Genomic DNA, 15,665 nt, shown 5'->3' on the forward strand with positions numbered 1-15,665 from the left:
TATCGCTAGTAGGTGGCAGCCTTCTTGCAGTTCTAGGGAGCTGCTTGGTGTCGGGTGTCTGGTCGGCTCCGGCAGTGCCAAGGCATGGGGTTTCATTTTCCCCTTACTGCCTGGGTCAGACCTGGCTCGTTTAGAATCCTTAGCTCTCATGGTACCGAAGGGTGCTACTACCTCAGTTGTAGAGACTGACGGTGTGGTCAGCATTGACTGAGAATGCCAGTATGGGGAACATCTTTTCTTGGCCGTTTCCCAAGTCGGTGAAGCCACAGGATGCTTTTTAGCCACCTTTACAGCTGGATGGTCTGCTGTCTGAGCCTTAGAAGAAGAGCCTCTATCAGAGGCTGCCATAGGTGACTTCTGTCCCGAGGGGGTCCTTGCTTCTGGCTCAGACGCCGGTGCCTGAGGGACTTCTCCATTAAGAGTTATTTCAGTTGTTAGCCCCTGGCTTTCCTGGTCCTGGCTTTTAACTTATGACAGTGCGAACACTTTTGATGAACGTGTGTCTCGCCTAGGCAGTGGACACACAGAGTCTCTGTCTGACGCTGGTATTGACATACTACAGGTGAGGCAGTGTTTGAAGCCCAGGGAACCAGGCATGCCCCTGCGGAGAGAATTTCGTTCCCCCACGGTTCAATAAAAACCTATTTCTAATCAGGAAAAAACAATTTTTTTTAAGAATAGACAGGGATAAACAAACAAAAAGGGTTGACTATTAATAAATCTAGAACTAACTGGAGTTATTCTATGCTAAGTAAGCTCTGAGGCGCAGCTAAATGTTCCAACTCGTAGCCAAAGGCAGTAGAAAAGGAACAGGGCCGCAGAGGGAGGGAGTGCTGGTCACACAGCACCAGATAAACTACCTGAAGCGGCGTGAGATGGGACCGCGCATGTGCAACCCAACTGGGCACTGCTACCACACATCTCTGATTACAAGTGGAGAGGTGCACGATCATCTAAAGTGGAGCACCCACAGGAACATCACTTGAAGAAGAATCTACAGTTTATTTTGAAAAAAAATTGTGGTGAATACTGCTGGACAATATAAACTGCAGTAGATGTTACTCTTCCCAACATGTTTACAAATGCATACTCAACACCTCAAGTTTCAAGCCAAGTTGAAAGGAAATGAGAAACAAATTAAATATTATGCATGTGCATTACTAAACTCTACAGATAATAGAGATTAAAGCAGTGATTTCATGGAACAGTGCAATTGGAAAGTTGGTAGGAGAGAGTGTGTGAATTAAACAGTCTCTGTTAATGTGGGATATATGAAAATACCTTATAATCCATTTGTGAAACTGATAAAACTCAAACCCTGCAATAGTACACAATAATGAGAACAAAGAACAAAACATAGAAGATCGTGAATAGATTGGAAAATTCAAAACCCAGTTATGGTCAGATGATGAAGCTAAAATTAAATACTCAAAAAAAGGAAAGGAAAGGCTAACATATGGAATGCCTACTTCACTGTTTTAATCCTAACTCAAGAAGATGTGCACTTTCATAAATATACTATTGTTTCAACATATAAAAGTAATTGCCTGTACTGTAATTATACACTAATAATTTGCTATTTTTGTATAATTTATTGCTTAATTCTTAGCGTTTTGTTTATTTTATAAAGAAAAGAAGGCTGCTGAGAGGTTCTGACGGGAGAAAATGGGATTTAAAAGGAAGATTAACAAAATAATTCACTGAAATATTAAGCATTTATGCAAAATTATTACTGGTTTCTGCTTATATGATCCAGTTATAGTTTTCAGAGGTGTTCAGAAATTACTACTTACATCCTGTAAATGAATGTTATCGAGATCATAAGAACTGTTTACTGCTTCAACCAACCAGCTTTCAGGAATGATCATGTTTAGAGTCAAAAGTAGTGTTTCTGGCATCTCTAGGAACTTTGCCACAGGTCCAGAAGGAAAGCGGTTATTGGCCCCAGAGGTCAGTTCTGGCTCCAGAACAAAACGATAAAAGCTGTTGACAATAAGTATATCAAAAGATTACATATTATATAATATGCAGGCTGAGCTTTAAGTACAAGAAAAGAAAAGGAGTACTTGTGGCACCTTAGAGACTAACAAATTTATTTGAGCATAAGCTTTCGTGAGCTACAGATCACTTCATCGGATGCTCACGAAAGCTTATGCTCAAATAAATTTGTTAGTCTCTAAGGTGCCACAAGTACTCCTTTTCTTTTTGTGAATACAGACTAACACGGCTGCTACTCTGAAGTACAAGAAAGTTCTTGTAAAAAAACATGTTATAACACAGTGAACATTCTGAATCCATTTAATATATGAACGATGCCTGAAGGTATGGCAGCTCCATGTATCTGTGAGATGTGTTCATGTAATACCTACCATTTAATACATGGGCTAATGAGTAAGCATGAGAGGAATACTTCTCCTCTCACTCGTTCTGGATTGGGAGAGTGAAGATCCCTCTCCTTCCACACTCTCAGTGGTTGGTAAAGTGATGACCCAAGACAGAGAATCTGAAGTGGGAGCAGCAGGAGTAGTCTGGCTGTGGAGTTTCTTGGCCTCCCAGAATTCCTGCCAGTAGGTGAAGCAGCAGCAGCACCTGACAGAAGAAGAGGATCTCCAGGGAAGACATCCTTGTCACTAGCTCCCACAGAAGAAGGGGCCCAGATGAGAGGAGAAACATCTCCCATCCTACCAACTACAGTCCAGAAAGAACAGATCACAGGAGCAACAAAATGGACCTGTTAGCTTTCTTTCCCCTGCTGTTACTCCAGAAAAGGAGGATAACAGAGAAGAACAGAACAAGGAAATGGAAAAACTAGAGGTAGCGGACAAATGGGAGATTTCTATTTGTAGGAAGGGGGAAATTTTATCATGAGGAAAAGCAGAAAACTAAGAAAAAAAGGCAGAGACACTGGAAAAAGTAGTGTCAAAGGAAGGAAAAGAAAGATGTGAGACTTAGTAGGTCAAAGATATTTAAATTTTTGTATACAAAGTCTAGTGCCAAACAATGCAATTAAATATGCATTAATGTTGATTCAGATGTCAGGATTGTGACCAGTGAAATGGGGCTTGGGAGGCCGGATTTCAGATGAAAGACAACACAGGATACCAGGATTCTTATCGGTGCTAATATGCTGCTGTTTGAGATGTTGGGGCTCCACTGATTTTGATGGCTTTAGTGCATTTTTTAAATATATATTTAACAGAACATAACTTGCCTCTACCAATCACAATTAAATATTTAGTAATATTTCGGAGAGGCCGGGAAGGGAAGAAGAAGAGGGCAAGCAGAAAAAATATAACTTCCAAACTATCTTAAAATTTTATAGAATGCATGAAATTGCATTAGGTATTTCAAAATTTTCCAGGGTTAAGGATTCCTGGACCTTCCGTTTTTTAATTTATTGTATTTACATGAAAACAGATTCTCATTCCAGGTCAAACCTAAGTGATTGGCATGGCTATTGTCATACACATGTGCTTTTGCTTGGATGTTTCGGACCTCCTGGAGACAAGGAATACATTTCCTGACATTTGTTCTCTTTATACCCATCCACTTCCCCTTGTTGCATTCCAGCAATGCACATTACTGAGACCCCCATCACAATAACTACCACAATTTTGAGTCCCACCTCCTGTTTTGATTTACTTTAACTACTGCTCTACCAGAGATGTATGAGAAGTCTTAAGAAATCTGGTTGGACAGCCAGTAGTATAAAACGATTAATGTGAATTCAAAAGGTCAGGGTCAAACACACAGTGTACAAAAAAGAATTAGAAATTTCTTATCTGATAATTTTCAGGTAGCAGCTTCTCTTTGCATTCATCACTAATGGCTAATCCCCCTCACCTATGGAATTTGGAGGCTGTCAAATGTTGTTGCTGGACACTCCAGGACTAGGCACTGCCCTTCATCTCAGGCCACCAGAGGAGTTCTTCCAAAGCTGTAGAAGCTCTCCAGTAACTGATTATTAGTATTAAGACAACATGTTGACAATGTATTAATTAATCCCAAAACAATTATATGTCTAATTCTCCCTTTAGAGAAAAATATCAATTTATATTATGGTTATTTACCAGATTACCAGGGTGGGTTGAATAAGAAGATATTCACAGAAAGAAAATTAACAGGTAAGAAATTTCTCATTCTGTTGCCCTGCCTATCTCCTCATTCATCTCTAATGGGAAGTATCAAGCAGTGAATTACTGAAGTAGTGAGGAAAGGATAAGCAGAGTTTCAGTTATTATAATGAAACAATAGGCAGCAAGGGAAATTTCACTGATACAAAGCATGACATCATGCGGTAAATTAACAGTTGCACCTTCCTACCAAAGGGTGCTTCTGAAGAGGAATGGAATCTAACTTTGAAAATCTTTCTCAGATGAGGGTCATACACTTTTCACCTACTGCCCCCATAGGTACTTCTGGGAATATTTTCCCAGATGCCTAGCAGGCCAACTGGCACAGGATTTTCACATTTTGCCTGGAGCAACTGCAGCCCATTTATACCACAGCATTCCAAAGAAGTGCCAAGGGTTAGAACAAAATGATAGAACTATTTCCCAGGAATTATGGGAAGATTAACTAACCTTAAACAGAAAAGTTTCTGGAGCTATAAGAATAACCTTCTCCTCATGACATCAGCAGTGTAGTTCTTGTATAGATAGGGGAACTAATTCCAAAACTTGCCTTAGGGAGGTAATGGCAACTGCCACAGGCTTGTGTAATCTGTCATTTTGACTAATCTTGCCATCTGATGATACTCGAATGGAGAGTCTGACATGCCTACTTATGGAATGCTAGTAAGATTAGTACCCACATTTTTATCATGGTTTGTTGTAGGACTCCAATCAACCATTCTGGATAAACTCTAGAATAGCTGAAATCACCAGACCTTTGTGATTATGATTATATATATTGTGGCATTTACAGGCTAGGGACTCATTGGCCTGGGCACTGTACAAACTCTTGCCCAGAAGTGCTTTCTGTTTTCCCTTACACCAGAAATGTAAATTTGACCAGACCAATGAATGACATATCCCAGTTGAGTTCTCTTTGGATACCAAAATGTAACAACAGCCTAATGGACAATCCATGCTGAACTACACTTCCGTTCCAATGCCCCGGCTGTTAACTCTAAGTGCTTCTAGTTAGGTTTGAAGGAGTCCCTGCCTTCTCTATATGCAATGTGGGTTCCCTGGCTATCTAGGAAGTCCAAAGTCCTTTCTGGGCCAGTGGAGGGCTAGCAAGAGGACTTCAAACTCTTACTTTTCTTCTCTTATGTATCCTTTACGTGAACTGACTTGAAAGATAGCTGATTCTTCTCTGCCCAAGACATTATTTCATTTTTGTGGCAAAGCTTTGATTCCCTGGGTTTTTAAGGGATATAAACACTCATGCCTCAGTCATAAGCCAATCTCATGTATCTAATAATGCTTGAAATGAAAGATATTTTATTAACGAGCTCTTTGCAAACCACTTGTATCCTGTCCTGGAAAAGTCCTGGGGCGGTGGGGGGGAGTTGGGTGGTGCATGTGTGGTGCTTCCCTTGGCTATTTATAGGGAAGAGGTAGTACGCTATTCATCCTGGTCTGGGGATTATTCAGCTGAGGCAGGTTACTGGTACAAATACCTCAATTGCGGAAGTAGCTCTCTAGACGTCCCTGGGAGCCTGAAAGGTTGCCTGCACACTACACAGGCTGGCTAGCACCCTATTAAGCACTATATGAGCAACCTAGTATGACTTACTAAATCAGTATCATTTTGAACATGAGAAGGGATTTCTCAGTTACTCCTCTGTAATCCCAGGATGTCTCGGCTTTGCAGGGAGGGAAATCCTTATGTGCCTCTCATCTGGTCACAGACTGCCTGAAGTGCTCCTAAGGCTATAATGTGGAGCCAGCCTATGCAGCAGAGAAAGGTTGGAGAGAAAGACCCTCTTCCTGCCTTTCAGACTCTCTCCGACTGATGATCAGAAGGCACAATTCCCATTGCACTGTGTCTCAAATCTGAGTCCCTTTCCCTGGCAGAGCAAGGGTCCTTGGGCTGAAAGCCAGACAGACATAATTCCCATTACACTGCAACCTGAAGGAGGCTTTCACAAGAGTGACAGGCTTCTCTTCATACCCAGACATGCTGTAGTGGGGGAGGAATAGTGAGCTTGATATAGAGGCTCTCTGATAGTGCTCTACATGGGACAAAAGCTCCATTAAACACTTCCTCAGGGGGTGGAAGGCAAATGAAAAGGGGTTTACTTCCTGATTTTCACAACACTTGTTCATTAATAATATTAACTGTTGCCTTGCAAAGGTGCTTTGCTTTTCTGGGACTCTGAATTTCTGGGGTTTGCAATGTACCAGAACTGGGACATATACTGGGGATGGTAAATTACCTAAGCTGATACCTACAAAACCTTTCTATAGTGATAAATCACTGAAAGAATGGTTAAAGTCCAACAAATCTTGGCTCTGGGGGAAAAATTCAGAAAATGCCTTACAAAAGGTAAAAAAAAAAATCTCAACAGCTCCAGTTTTCAAGTACTACAATGGGCACAAACCCACAACTGTCAGTGCAGATGCAATCAGCTATGGCCTAGGTAGTGTACTGTTGCAACAGTATGGCTCATTTTATTCTCACACAGTTACAGGAGCTGAAAAATGATATGCACAGACTGAAAATGAGTGCCTAGCAAGAATGGGCATGTGAGCACTTTTACAGATGTGTGTGTGGACTGGATTCATTTACATGGATAACAGATCATAAACCGCTTGTAACCCTCATCAACAGAAAAGACCTGGATCAAGCACAGCTGAGATGCCAATATCTGTTGCTAAGGAAAATCTGGTAGTAGCAAATACACTGTCACAGAGCCCAGCATCACACTCAACTATCCGTGAGCTCAAAGATGACATAAAAGGAGTATGTGGCTGCTGTGGATACATACAGACCAATGTCACAAAAGAGATTACTCCAGCTACAAAAAGCGACCTGAGACAGACACACAACTTCAGGAAGTTGTAAGTTACATTAGGGGCGGCTGGCCCAAATATCTAAAGACACTAAAGAAGTGACCAGAGACTACTTTGCAGTGTTTGGACAATTAAACAAGTCAAATTGCTTAACAAATAAAGCCACTGAAATTCCAAATGAAATAAGAGGAGAAATCCTACACCTCATTCATGAAGGACATCAAGGATTAACTAAATGCCAGAAATGGGCCAACCAGTCACTGTGGTGGCTTGGCATCAGCAAGGACATAAAGAATAAAGTATCTGCACGTGAACATTACAAAAAAAAACAGACCAAGACAAAGAACTTTTAACAACAACACAAAGAACGTTTAATAACAACACTTCTTCCAGATAGACCTTGAAAGAAACTAGCTGCAGATTTATGCGTATTTGAAGGACATCATTACCTGGTCATCATGCACTATTTTCCCAGGTATATAGAAATAATGTACTTGAAAGGACATAAATATGTTGCAGTGTTATTGAGAAATTCAAGTGTACTTCACTTCAGTATTTCAGGACAAGTAGTGACAGACAATGAACCACAATTCACTGCAGCAGAATTTAAGTCATTCCAAATAAAATATAATTTTGATCATATTACTAGCAGCACACATTACCCGCAAGTGACTGGTGAAGTGTACTGGTGGAGTACAGACAGCCAAGAAAATCCTGCAGAGGAAGATCCATGACTTTCTATTCTGAGATGGGAAGACAACTCAGAAGTCCTGTTCCAGCTTTGGAAAATAACCTGTTTCTAAAGTGGCCAGATACGAAGAGAGTATACAAATTGAATAAAAAGGCTAAAAGAATTTATGAAAACTTTTACAACGGACATCACACAGAGAACTGTCAGGTGTAGAACCTAGTGACCATGATCATACGCACTTCATGGAGAAAAAGGATGGACAACTCCAGCTGCAGTAAAGAACAAGAATTCAGTGCTTGCATCATGTGTGATCAAGACCAACAGTGGAGACTTCAACAGAAACTGTCAACAACTACAGTTTGTTCCTCAGAAACAAAGCAACAACAGATGTAGAACAAGAAAATAACTCAAGGATTCCAAAGCGACCAGTCATTGCAACTAATGAAAGGCAGATGACTAAGAGGTTACACATTCAGGTCATGTAAATTACAAAACCAGTACAATTCAGAGACACTTACCAGACTGATACGTTCTGAACTTCAAAGACAGTGTGACAGTGTAAATATTGTAAATGGTAGGAATGCAGAACTTAAAAGAGGGAGATGTAATGGAATGCTAAACTGTAGTACACTGTTCAGCCACTAGGTGGCACTATGTGTAAAATACCTTATTTAAACAACCCTCAGCCATACTTAGCAAAGCATTAAAGGATCTTATGAGGAACACAACCGGTATGTATAAGCAAGCTCTGTGATCAGTCCGTATCTGGTACAGAAGACTATGACAGGGACTTCTGGATCCTTTCAGGGGTTTTCCCCATCTGACCTGGATCTTTTGTGGGACTTGCTCCTGAGTTGGCCTGATAGTGTTCTCCTCATTTGTAGACTCTCTCCATGAAATGCAGTAAAGTCGCAGAAAAGTCCTCAAGGCGGGGAGGGAAAAAACATGCTGCTCTGGCTCTGAGCCCCATGTCCTGGCAGCACAAGGGTCAGCTGGCTGTGAACAGACAGGGTATAATTTGCCCTCTGTATAGACTGTGCTGCTTCAGATAGGGAACAACACTTAGATTTAGCCCAGCATTTGTAGGTAGCTTTGTTAATTCTGGGGGAGGGCATGTAGGAGTGTCTCAGAAAGCAAGCTTACAGCTGCAAATCTGGGTGGTTGAAACTGCAAAATACTTGATCCAGGATGGAGGTGGAGGAAAGATTTTAAGTCGCTATTGCATGAAAACAAATAAAAATTGAAGTTATAAAACAAAATAGTCAGTAGAAACTGAATTACCAATTTGTTTTATTGCCAAGCAGAAAATTTGGAGGCCTAAACTGACTGGCAGGGCTTAATCCTGGAGGCTCCAGAAGCAACACTGGACTCTGAATTCCATAGGCGGGGGCAGCAGGCATTAACCATGAGTGATGAATGGAGACAGAAGCTGATCATATGGATAATTCATAGCAGTCTCTTTAATTGGAAATGAGCTGAGTATGTGATTGGGGAAGACATAACAAGAAACGACTGCCAGTGTATTATTATTAGCTACTGTAAAAGATTAGTATAAGATGAATATACTAAAATATTATGCGTTGATGGCTCAATCCATCAGAGAGCTAATATTTTAAGAAGATTAACAATTATATGGACTCATAAGTAGCCATTACTGAATTAATTTTGGTGAACTAAATTGGAATTACAATGGAATTAACTATGCTCCCTTGTGTAGAGTAGATACATTTATTTTGGCCAAAAAAAGGGCTGATTTCATTGCAAAACTTTGTTTTTCCCCAGAATAAAAAAAAGTGTCATATTTGTGATGGTGTTTAATCTAAATTATTACTGGCTAACGCTGCTACAGTTTTTGGTCATTCGGATACAATGACAGAGAAAATGACAATTACCATTGTTGAAATCAACACAAGAGATCATCAAACAATACCAATCACAGAGATTTCCCTCCGTTTTGATGTAATGTAACTGAAGGTTCTTCAAGATGCGTGATCCCTATCGGTATTCCACTGAGGGTTATGCACATGTGCCATTTGCCCGGAGCTTTTCAAAGTAGTATTGCTCGGTGGTCCGCACATGCACCCTTGAATTGCCTCATAGTTTCACCCAAGGCAATAAAGGGTAGGGCAGACTGTCCACGTCTCCTTTTCCTTCTCCACCACAGACCTAGAGAGGATAAGGAGGGTGGGACTGGAATACAGATAGAGTCCACACATCTTGAAGAACCTTCAGTTACAGGTAAATAACCTCCTCTTCGAGAGAGAGATGGTCCCTATTGTATTCCTCTGAGAGTGCGAGGAAGATGGTGGAACTGTAGAATGGAGACTGAGCAGAATGAGGCATCCGTCACAGAATCATATACCAGAGCATAGTGAGAGGAAAAGGTGTGTATCAAACTGCACATGGCCGCAAGGGACACATCATGGAGCATGGCTGTTGTTGATGCTTGCAACCTCATGGAATGGGCTTGTAAACCATCTGGTGGGGAGCACCCTGACAACAGATAGCAGTGCATAATGCACCCTGAGACCCACTTAGTCTCCGGGTGGAAATGGCCTGTTCTTTATTTCTCTCTGCTATGGCAACAAATAGCCTGGGAAACTTCTGAAATGGCTTTGACTTTGTAGGTAAAAGGCCAGGACCTTAAGCACATTGAGGGAATGAAGCCACCATTCCTTGTTCGAGACCTTTGGAAAAAAGGTAGGCAGATGTATGGGTTGGTTGAGGTGGAATTGATAAACCACCTTAGGGATGCAGTCATAGTGACACCTTGTCCTTATGGAACGTTGTGAAACTGGGGTTTCCAATCATGGCTCCCAGCTCACCAACCCTTCTCACTGAGGCAATAGCAACAAGGAAAGTGACCTTCATGGAGAGGAGAGAGACAGGACAGAAGGCCAGTGGTTTTAAGGGAGAGTTCATTAAAAGAGGTAAGGACTAAATTGGAGGTCCCATTGGGGAGCTCTGGGCTGAATAGGCAGATATTTACATTAAAATGGCCTTCCTGAATCAGGTGGTCAAGGGGTGGGTAAAAACTGAATGCCCTTCCCACGGGAGGATGGAAAGCACTAATGGTGGCTGCATGCACTCTGACTGAGTTGAGAATGAGTCCCAAGGTTTTCAGTTGGAGGAAATAGTCTAAGAGTATGGAGATGCTGTGAAGTTCCCCTGGTGTTATCTGGACCAGTGATCTGCTAGGTCACTCCAATCCTTGACTCTGGGAGCCAGCCTTACTCTGCTCTGCTGTGAGAATCCTCATTCCTGGGCTGTTTATGCACAGCCTCTGGCATGTAAGCTGCTCCTTGGATTGTGCAACCGAATGACACTAGCCAATATCTCCAGTCCCAGACACCACCTTAGGAACCTCCTTCTTGCAGTGTCTAGTTATGCCAGCTGGACACAGCAATCTTATATGAATTCGTCTATTTAATAAAGAAATTGATGCATGCCAGGCTTGTTATCCCAAGGGAGTCTCTGACATGCTTCAAACCAACCCACTGCTTCAGGTAGAAGAAACAAACAGATTTATTTACTACAAAGATACATTTTAAGTGATTATAAGTGATAGGCAAAAAGTCAGAGTGGTTACCAAAAGAAAAGAAAAAATATAAGCGTGCAATCTAAACTCTCAACCCTATTAGACTAGGTAGCAACTAGATTAAGCAGTTTTTCTCACACCACTGCATGTTGCAGTCCTTAATGTACAGGTTTTTTCCTTAAATCCGGACCAATCTGCTGTGTTGGGGCTCTTGTCTCCTTCTCAGTGTCTTGGTTAATTGTAGCATAGGTGGGGGCAGGAGAAGGGCCCAGTATGTGTCCACTCTGTCTGTTTTACACCCTCAGTCCATGTGCTTGGGGAGCACATGTCCAGGCATGTCTGTGTGGCATTGCTGAGTCTTTCCCAAGCAAGGTTGAGCAATTTCCCTGGTATGGCCTCATGCAGGTGAGCTCCCTCACTGCATTGTAGCTCCCTTGCTGGACAATAGCTGTTGACGGGTTGTTTGACACCAGGCCCGGGCGTTGGTTACTTTCCTTGCTATTGCCTCTGGGGAGCTAATATCTGGCTGATTCCCCAACTTACAGCATGTTTTAGTGACCGCCATACAACACAATTCTCATAACCTCATATGCATTAATGATACACATCTATGGATAGAGAAATGACTTTCAGCAGATCATAACCTTTCCCCTGATACCTTACAAGGCATCCTTTATAAGATCACGATTATATGAAAATGAGGAATATGGGGTTACGGTATGCTCCCACAAGGTACAGGATGTCACAGTTGGCCACAGCTTCAGGGGCAAGACCTTGCCGTAGGGCCCAGGAAGTGAAGCATGTCCATTTGGCCTGATAAGATCGCTTCGTGGAGTCTTTTTGGTTACTGGAGAGGATATCTTGAACTGCCAATGAGCATTCTTGTGCTAACAGAGGTGTCAATAGAAAAATCACACTGCCTTGTGTAGCATCTATGGATTGGAAGCCTAAGTCTGCTGTTGTATTGTGTCAGCCATTCCAGAAACAGCCGTAGCGGGAGTGAACTTTGTTTCAACATGCAGAGAAGAAGAGGGAACCAGAATTGGCAAGACCAGAACAGAACAATCAGAATGACTGTCACTCTCTCCCACCTGAGTTTGTGGAGGATAAGGGGTAGAAGTATGTGTGGGGTAGGTGTAGTTCAGAGGTGGATGGGGGCCAGGCTGTTTGAGGAGGCATATCCTTCCCCAACTGGACCTCCATAGTGTTTCACAACTCCAATGTGACCCTCAGGCCAAAAAGTTTGCCCACCCCAGTGTAGTTTGTCTGGTCTGACCAATTGAAAACCACAGCATCGCCCAGTGAGTGGGCACAGAGCAATACTGGGTGGAGCAATACTGGGTGCACTTGGTACCAGTGTGAGATGATTGGTGTGCCTCAGTGATCAAAGATGTCTGCGATTATTGTGTTGTGCAACTCCCATTCATGGTCGGTTGCAAAGTTCTTGCTGAGAGAATCTGCAATCACATTCTGGGTGCCAGGCGTGTAGGTTGCTGACAAAAGAATACGTGTTCGATGCACCATTCCCAAAGGCGAATTGCCTCCATACACAGCGCCGGGGACCTCACAACTCCCTTTTTTGTTTATGTAGTATACTGTGGTGGTGCTGTCTGACATGATGAGGATGTGGAGCTAGTGGACAGCTGGTAAGAACACGTGGTATGCTTTGCATACAGCCCAAAGTAGAACCAACACAAAGTTTGAAAATGTTTATGTGCACCCATGCCTCTCGCATGGACCAGGTACCTTGTGTCATGTGATCACCAATGTGTGCGCCCCAGTCTCAGAGTTATGCGTCTGTTATGACTGTCATGGTTGGTGAGGGTGGGAGGAAGCACATCCCAGAACAGATTTGTATCTGGTCCGTCTACCTCTGAAGAGAAGAAATGACCCCCGGTGGAACACTGAATATGGTGTCCATGGATTGGTGCACAGGGGAATAAACTCTTTGCATCCATAGTTACAGACTATGAAGATTCAGGCGGGTGGAGAGTGTAACGTATGTGCACTCTGCCAAGTGCCCTAGGATGGAGACAGGCCCTGGCTGAGACCGAAGGGTTGGAGGTTATCAGGGCTATTTGGTCCAATAGGCTCTGGAATCTGTCCTGTGGCAGATAAGCTCATGCGCAGGTCAAATCAATGCGAGCTCCTATGAATTCCATGGACCAAGTAAGGTACAAAGTTGATTTTTTCATATTGATGCTCACTCCTAGGGAGGAGAGGAGAAAAAGAAGATGGGACATTGATGTTTGAGCTTCCTCTTTTGCCAGCAGCCAGTTGTCCAGGTATGAGAAAACAAGAATTCCCTGACATTGTAGGTGAGCCGCTAGCACAGAGAAAACCTTTGTAAAAACTCATGGAGCAGTGGTAAGTCCAAATGGGAGAACCTTGTATTGGAAGAGTCAATGCCCTACTTGAGCCTCAGGAACCTTCTGTGGGTTGGATGTAGGTTGATATAGAAGTAGATGTCTGCATGTCGAGAGCCGTAAACTACATGCCTTTTTCTAGTGAGGGAAATGATGGTCGCAAGCATGACCATATGGAATTTTGGCTTGCAAATCATGTGATTGAGGTGTCAGAGATCCACAATCGGTCTTGTAGTGAGGCGGTGTGGCCTCCACGGACACAGAGGGAGAGGAATCCCTGGTGGGCGGAGCCAGGTTGTGCTCACCCCTCCCGCCAGAAGTCAGTGGGCAGGTCAGGAAGTATAAAAGGTGGGTCTGGGAGCTCAGTTCTGGTGCAGCTGCCAGAGGAGCCAGACACCTCCTGCTTGCCCACTACCTGGGAGACTGCCAAAGGCCCCTGTGGAACTCAGGACTGGCCAGAGCTGCATGCTGATCCGACCAAGGAGGAGTGGCCAGAACTACCGCAGGCCTTCTACACGATGATCTGGAGGACACTCTACTCTCCAAGGGGGAGTTAGGAAGTGGCCCGGGGCAGTGATGAGACTGGAGATCAGGTCAGCGTGTTGCAGTCAGGATTCCCACTGACCCAGTGGCAGATCCCTCCACCAGTGGTAGGGCTCTGGGCCAGAGTGCAGTTGAGCAGGTGGGCCTGAGTCCCCCCACCCACCCACCACAACCCTAGGGTGGTAGTCTGCCCCTCTCTAGGCCACGGAGTCAGTGTTTGTCGGCCATCTGCAGGAGATAGAATACCCGAACCTCTTGCTACTTGGCCCTGACCACAGGCCCGAGCTGTTGCAACGTTAAATGACATCCAAGACCTACTCGTCCATTGTTATAGCTTGCTAATCTGATAAAAAGAGTTTGAGACAATTCCAAAAAGATGTGGAGGGTAGGAGTATTGGTGTACGGAGTGGCTGACATCTCTCTAGGCACACTAAGAAATAACGCTTTTGCAATGACTGAGTGTGTTGTGCAGACATCTGCATTGCCGGAACAGGTGGATGGGCTCTGTGTAGAAGTTAGGAGTTCTATAGCGTTGGGCTGGTGGTGGGCGATAAAATGTTCTCTTTGGTGCTGGTGTATATATGCCGAAGGACCGTAAAGTGGCTCTCGAGTCTTTTTGAGAGTGTAAGGAATCATCAGTTTTCTGGTTGAAGAGATGTGATTCATGAAAAGGAAGGTCCTCAAATTGTGTTCTGCACCTCTCTCTAGGTAAACCTGAGGAGTGTAACCAGGATTCCTGCCTCATGACAATTCCAGTTGCCAATACACACGAGGACATGTCCACTGAATCAACTGTAATCTGAAGTATGGACCTGGTGACCATCTTGACTTCTGACAAAATTGCTTGGAATCAAATATGATCCAGTTGAGGTAGCTTCTATGTTTATAATTTATAAAGTCATACTTCGCCATCAATGCCAAGTAGTTAGAGATCTGGAACTGCAGTCCAGCCAAGAAAAAACTTTTCAACCCATGAGATCCAGTCTCTTACCCTCCCTGTCTGCCGGGAATCGAGCACGGGTGTTTTCCTTTGGTCTGTCTGACACAGTCTGTATTACTAAGGAGTTAGGTGGAGGGTGTGAAAATAAAAATTATGACCATGGCAGGGTGCTGCTAGAAAGGCCTTAATCAGCTCCTGACACTCCAGCCCCTATCGGGGGATTGGATTGGGGCTGGGTAGATAGCCTGATGCTTGCCTGGTAACTGTCCATACCTGCTAGCCTCATTAGGAGTTATAAGGCTGGGAGGAAGTGAGAACAAGGAGTTCTGGAGGAGCAGAGACTAGGAGGGGAAGGTCAGGCTCAGACTCAGAGGGAGGTGGGAGTCTCCAAGTCTGTGGCCGGCCAGGACTGTGGTAGGCCAAACTGTGGTAAAAATCCTGTATATCGTTGGAAACTGGTGGTGGGGACTTGATCACAAATAAAGAGCATGAGTGTTGCACCAGCCTGAAGTGTCCCTGAGTCTCTGAGAAGAGGGACAGAAGAGGAGCTGAACCGAAGTGGCATGGCATGCGCCCCGTTACACTGACCCTTTGTGGGGGAACGTAGTACCTTTTCTCAGCCTCC

At 43.6% G+C, this 15,665-nt stretch overlaps 1 protein-coding gene across 2 annotated transcripts in view; it reads right to left on the reverse strand.

The window, feature by feature from the left end:
• UGGT2 (UDP-glucose glycoprotein glucosyltransferase 2) overlaps positions 1-15,665 on the reverse strand; it is a 312,930-nt gene that overhangs the window by 97,054 nt on the left and 200,211 nt on the right. For both annotated transcript variants that reach the window (XM_038387171.2, XM_043504676.1), the window contains one exon: positions 1,794-1,983. In XM_038387171.2, coding sequence (XP_038243099.1) covers positions 1,794-1,983 — 190 coding nt within the window. The remainder of the gene's footprint in view (positions 1-1,793; positions 1,984-15,665) is intronic.

This window comes from Dermochelys coriacea, chromosome 1, assembly GCF_009764565.3.
Source record: "Dermochelys coriacea isolate rDerCor1 chromosome 1, rDerCor1.pri.v4, whole genome shotgun sequence".
Lineage (NCBI taxonomy): Eukaryota > Metazoa > Chordata > Testudines > Dermochelyidae > Dermochelys > Dermochelys coriacea.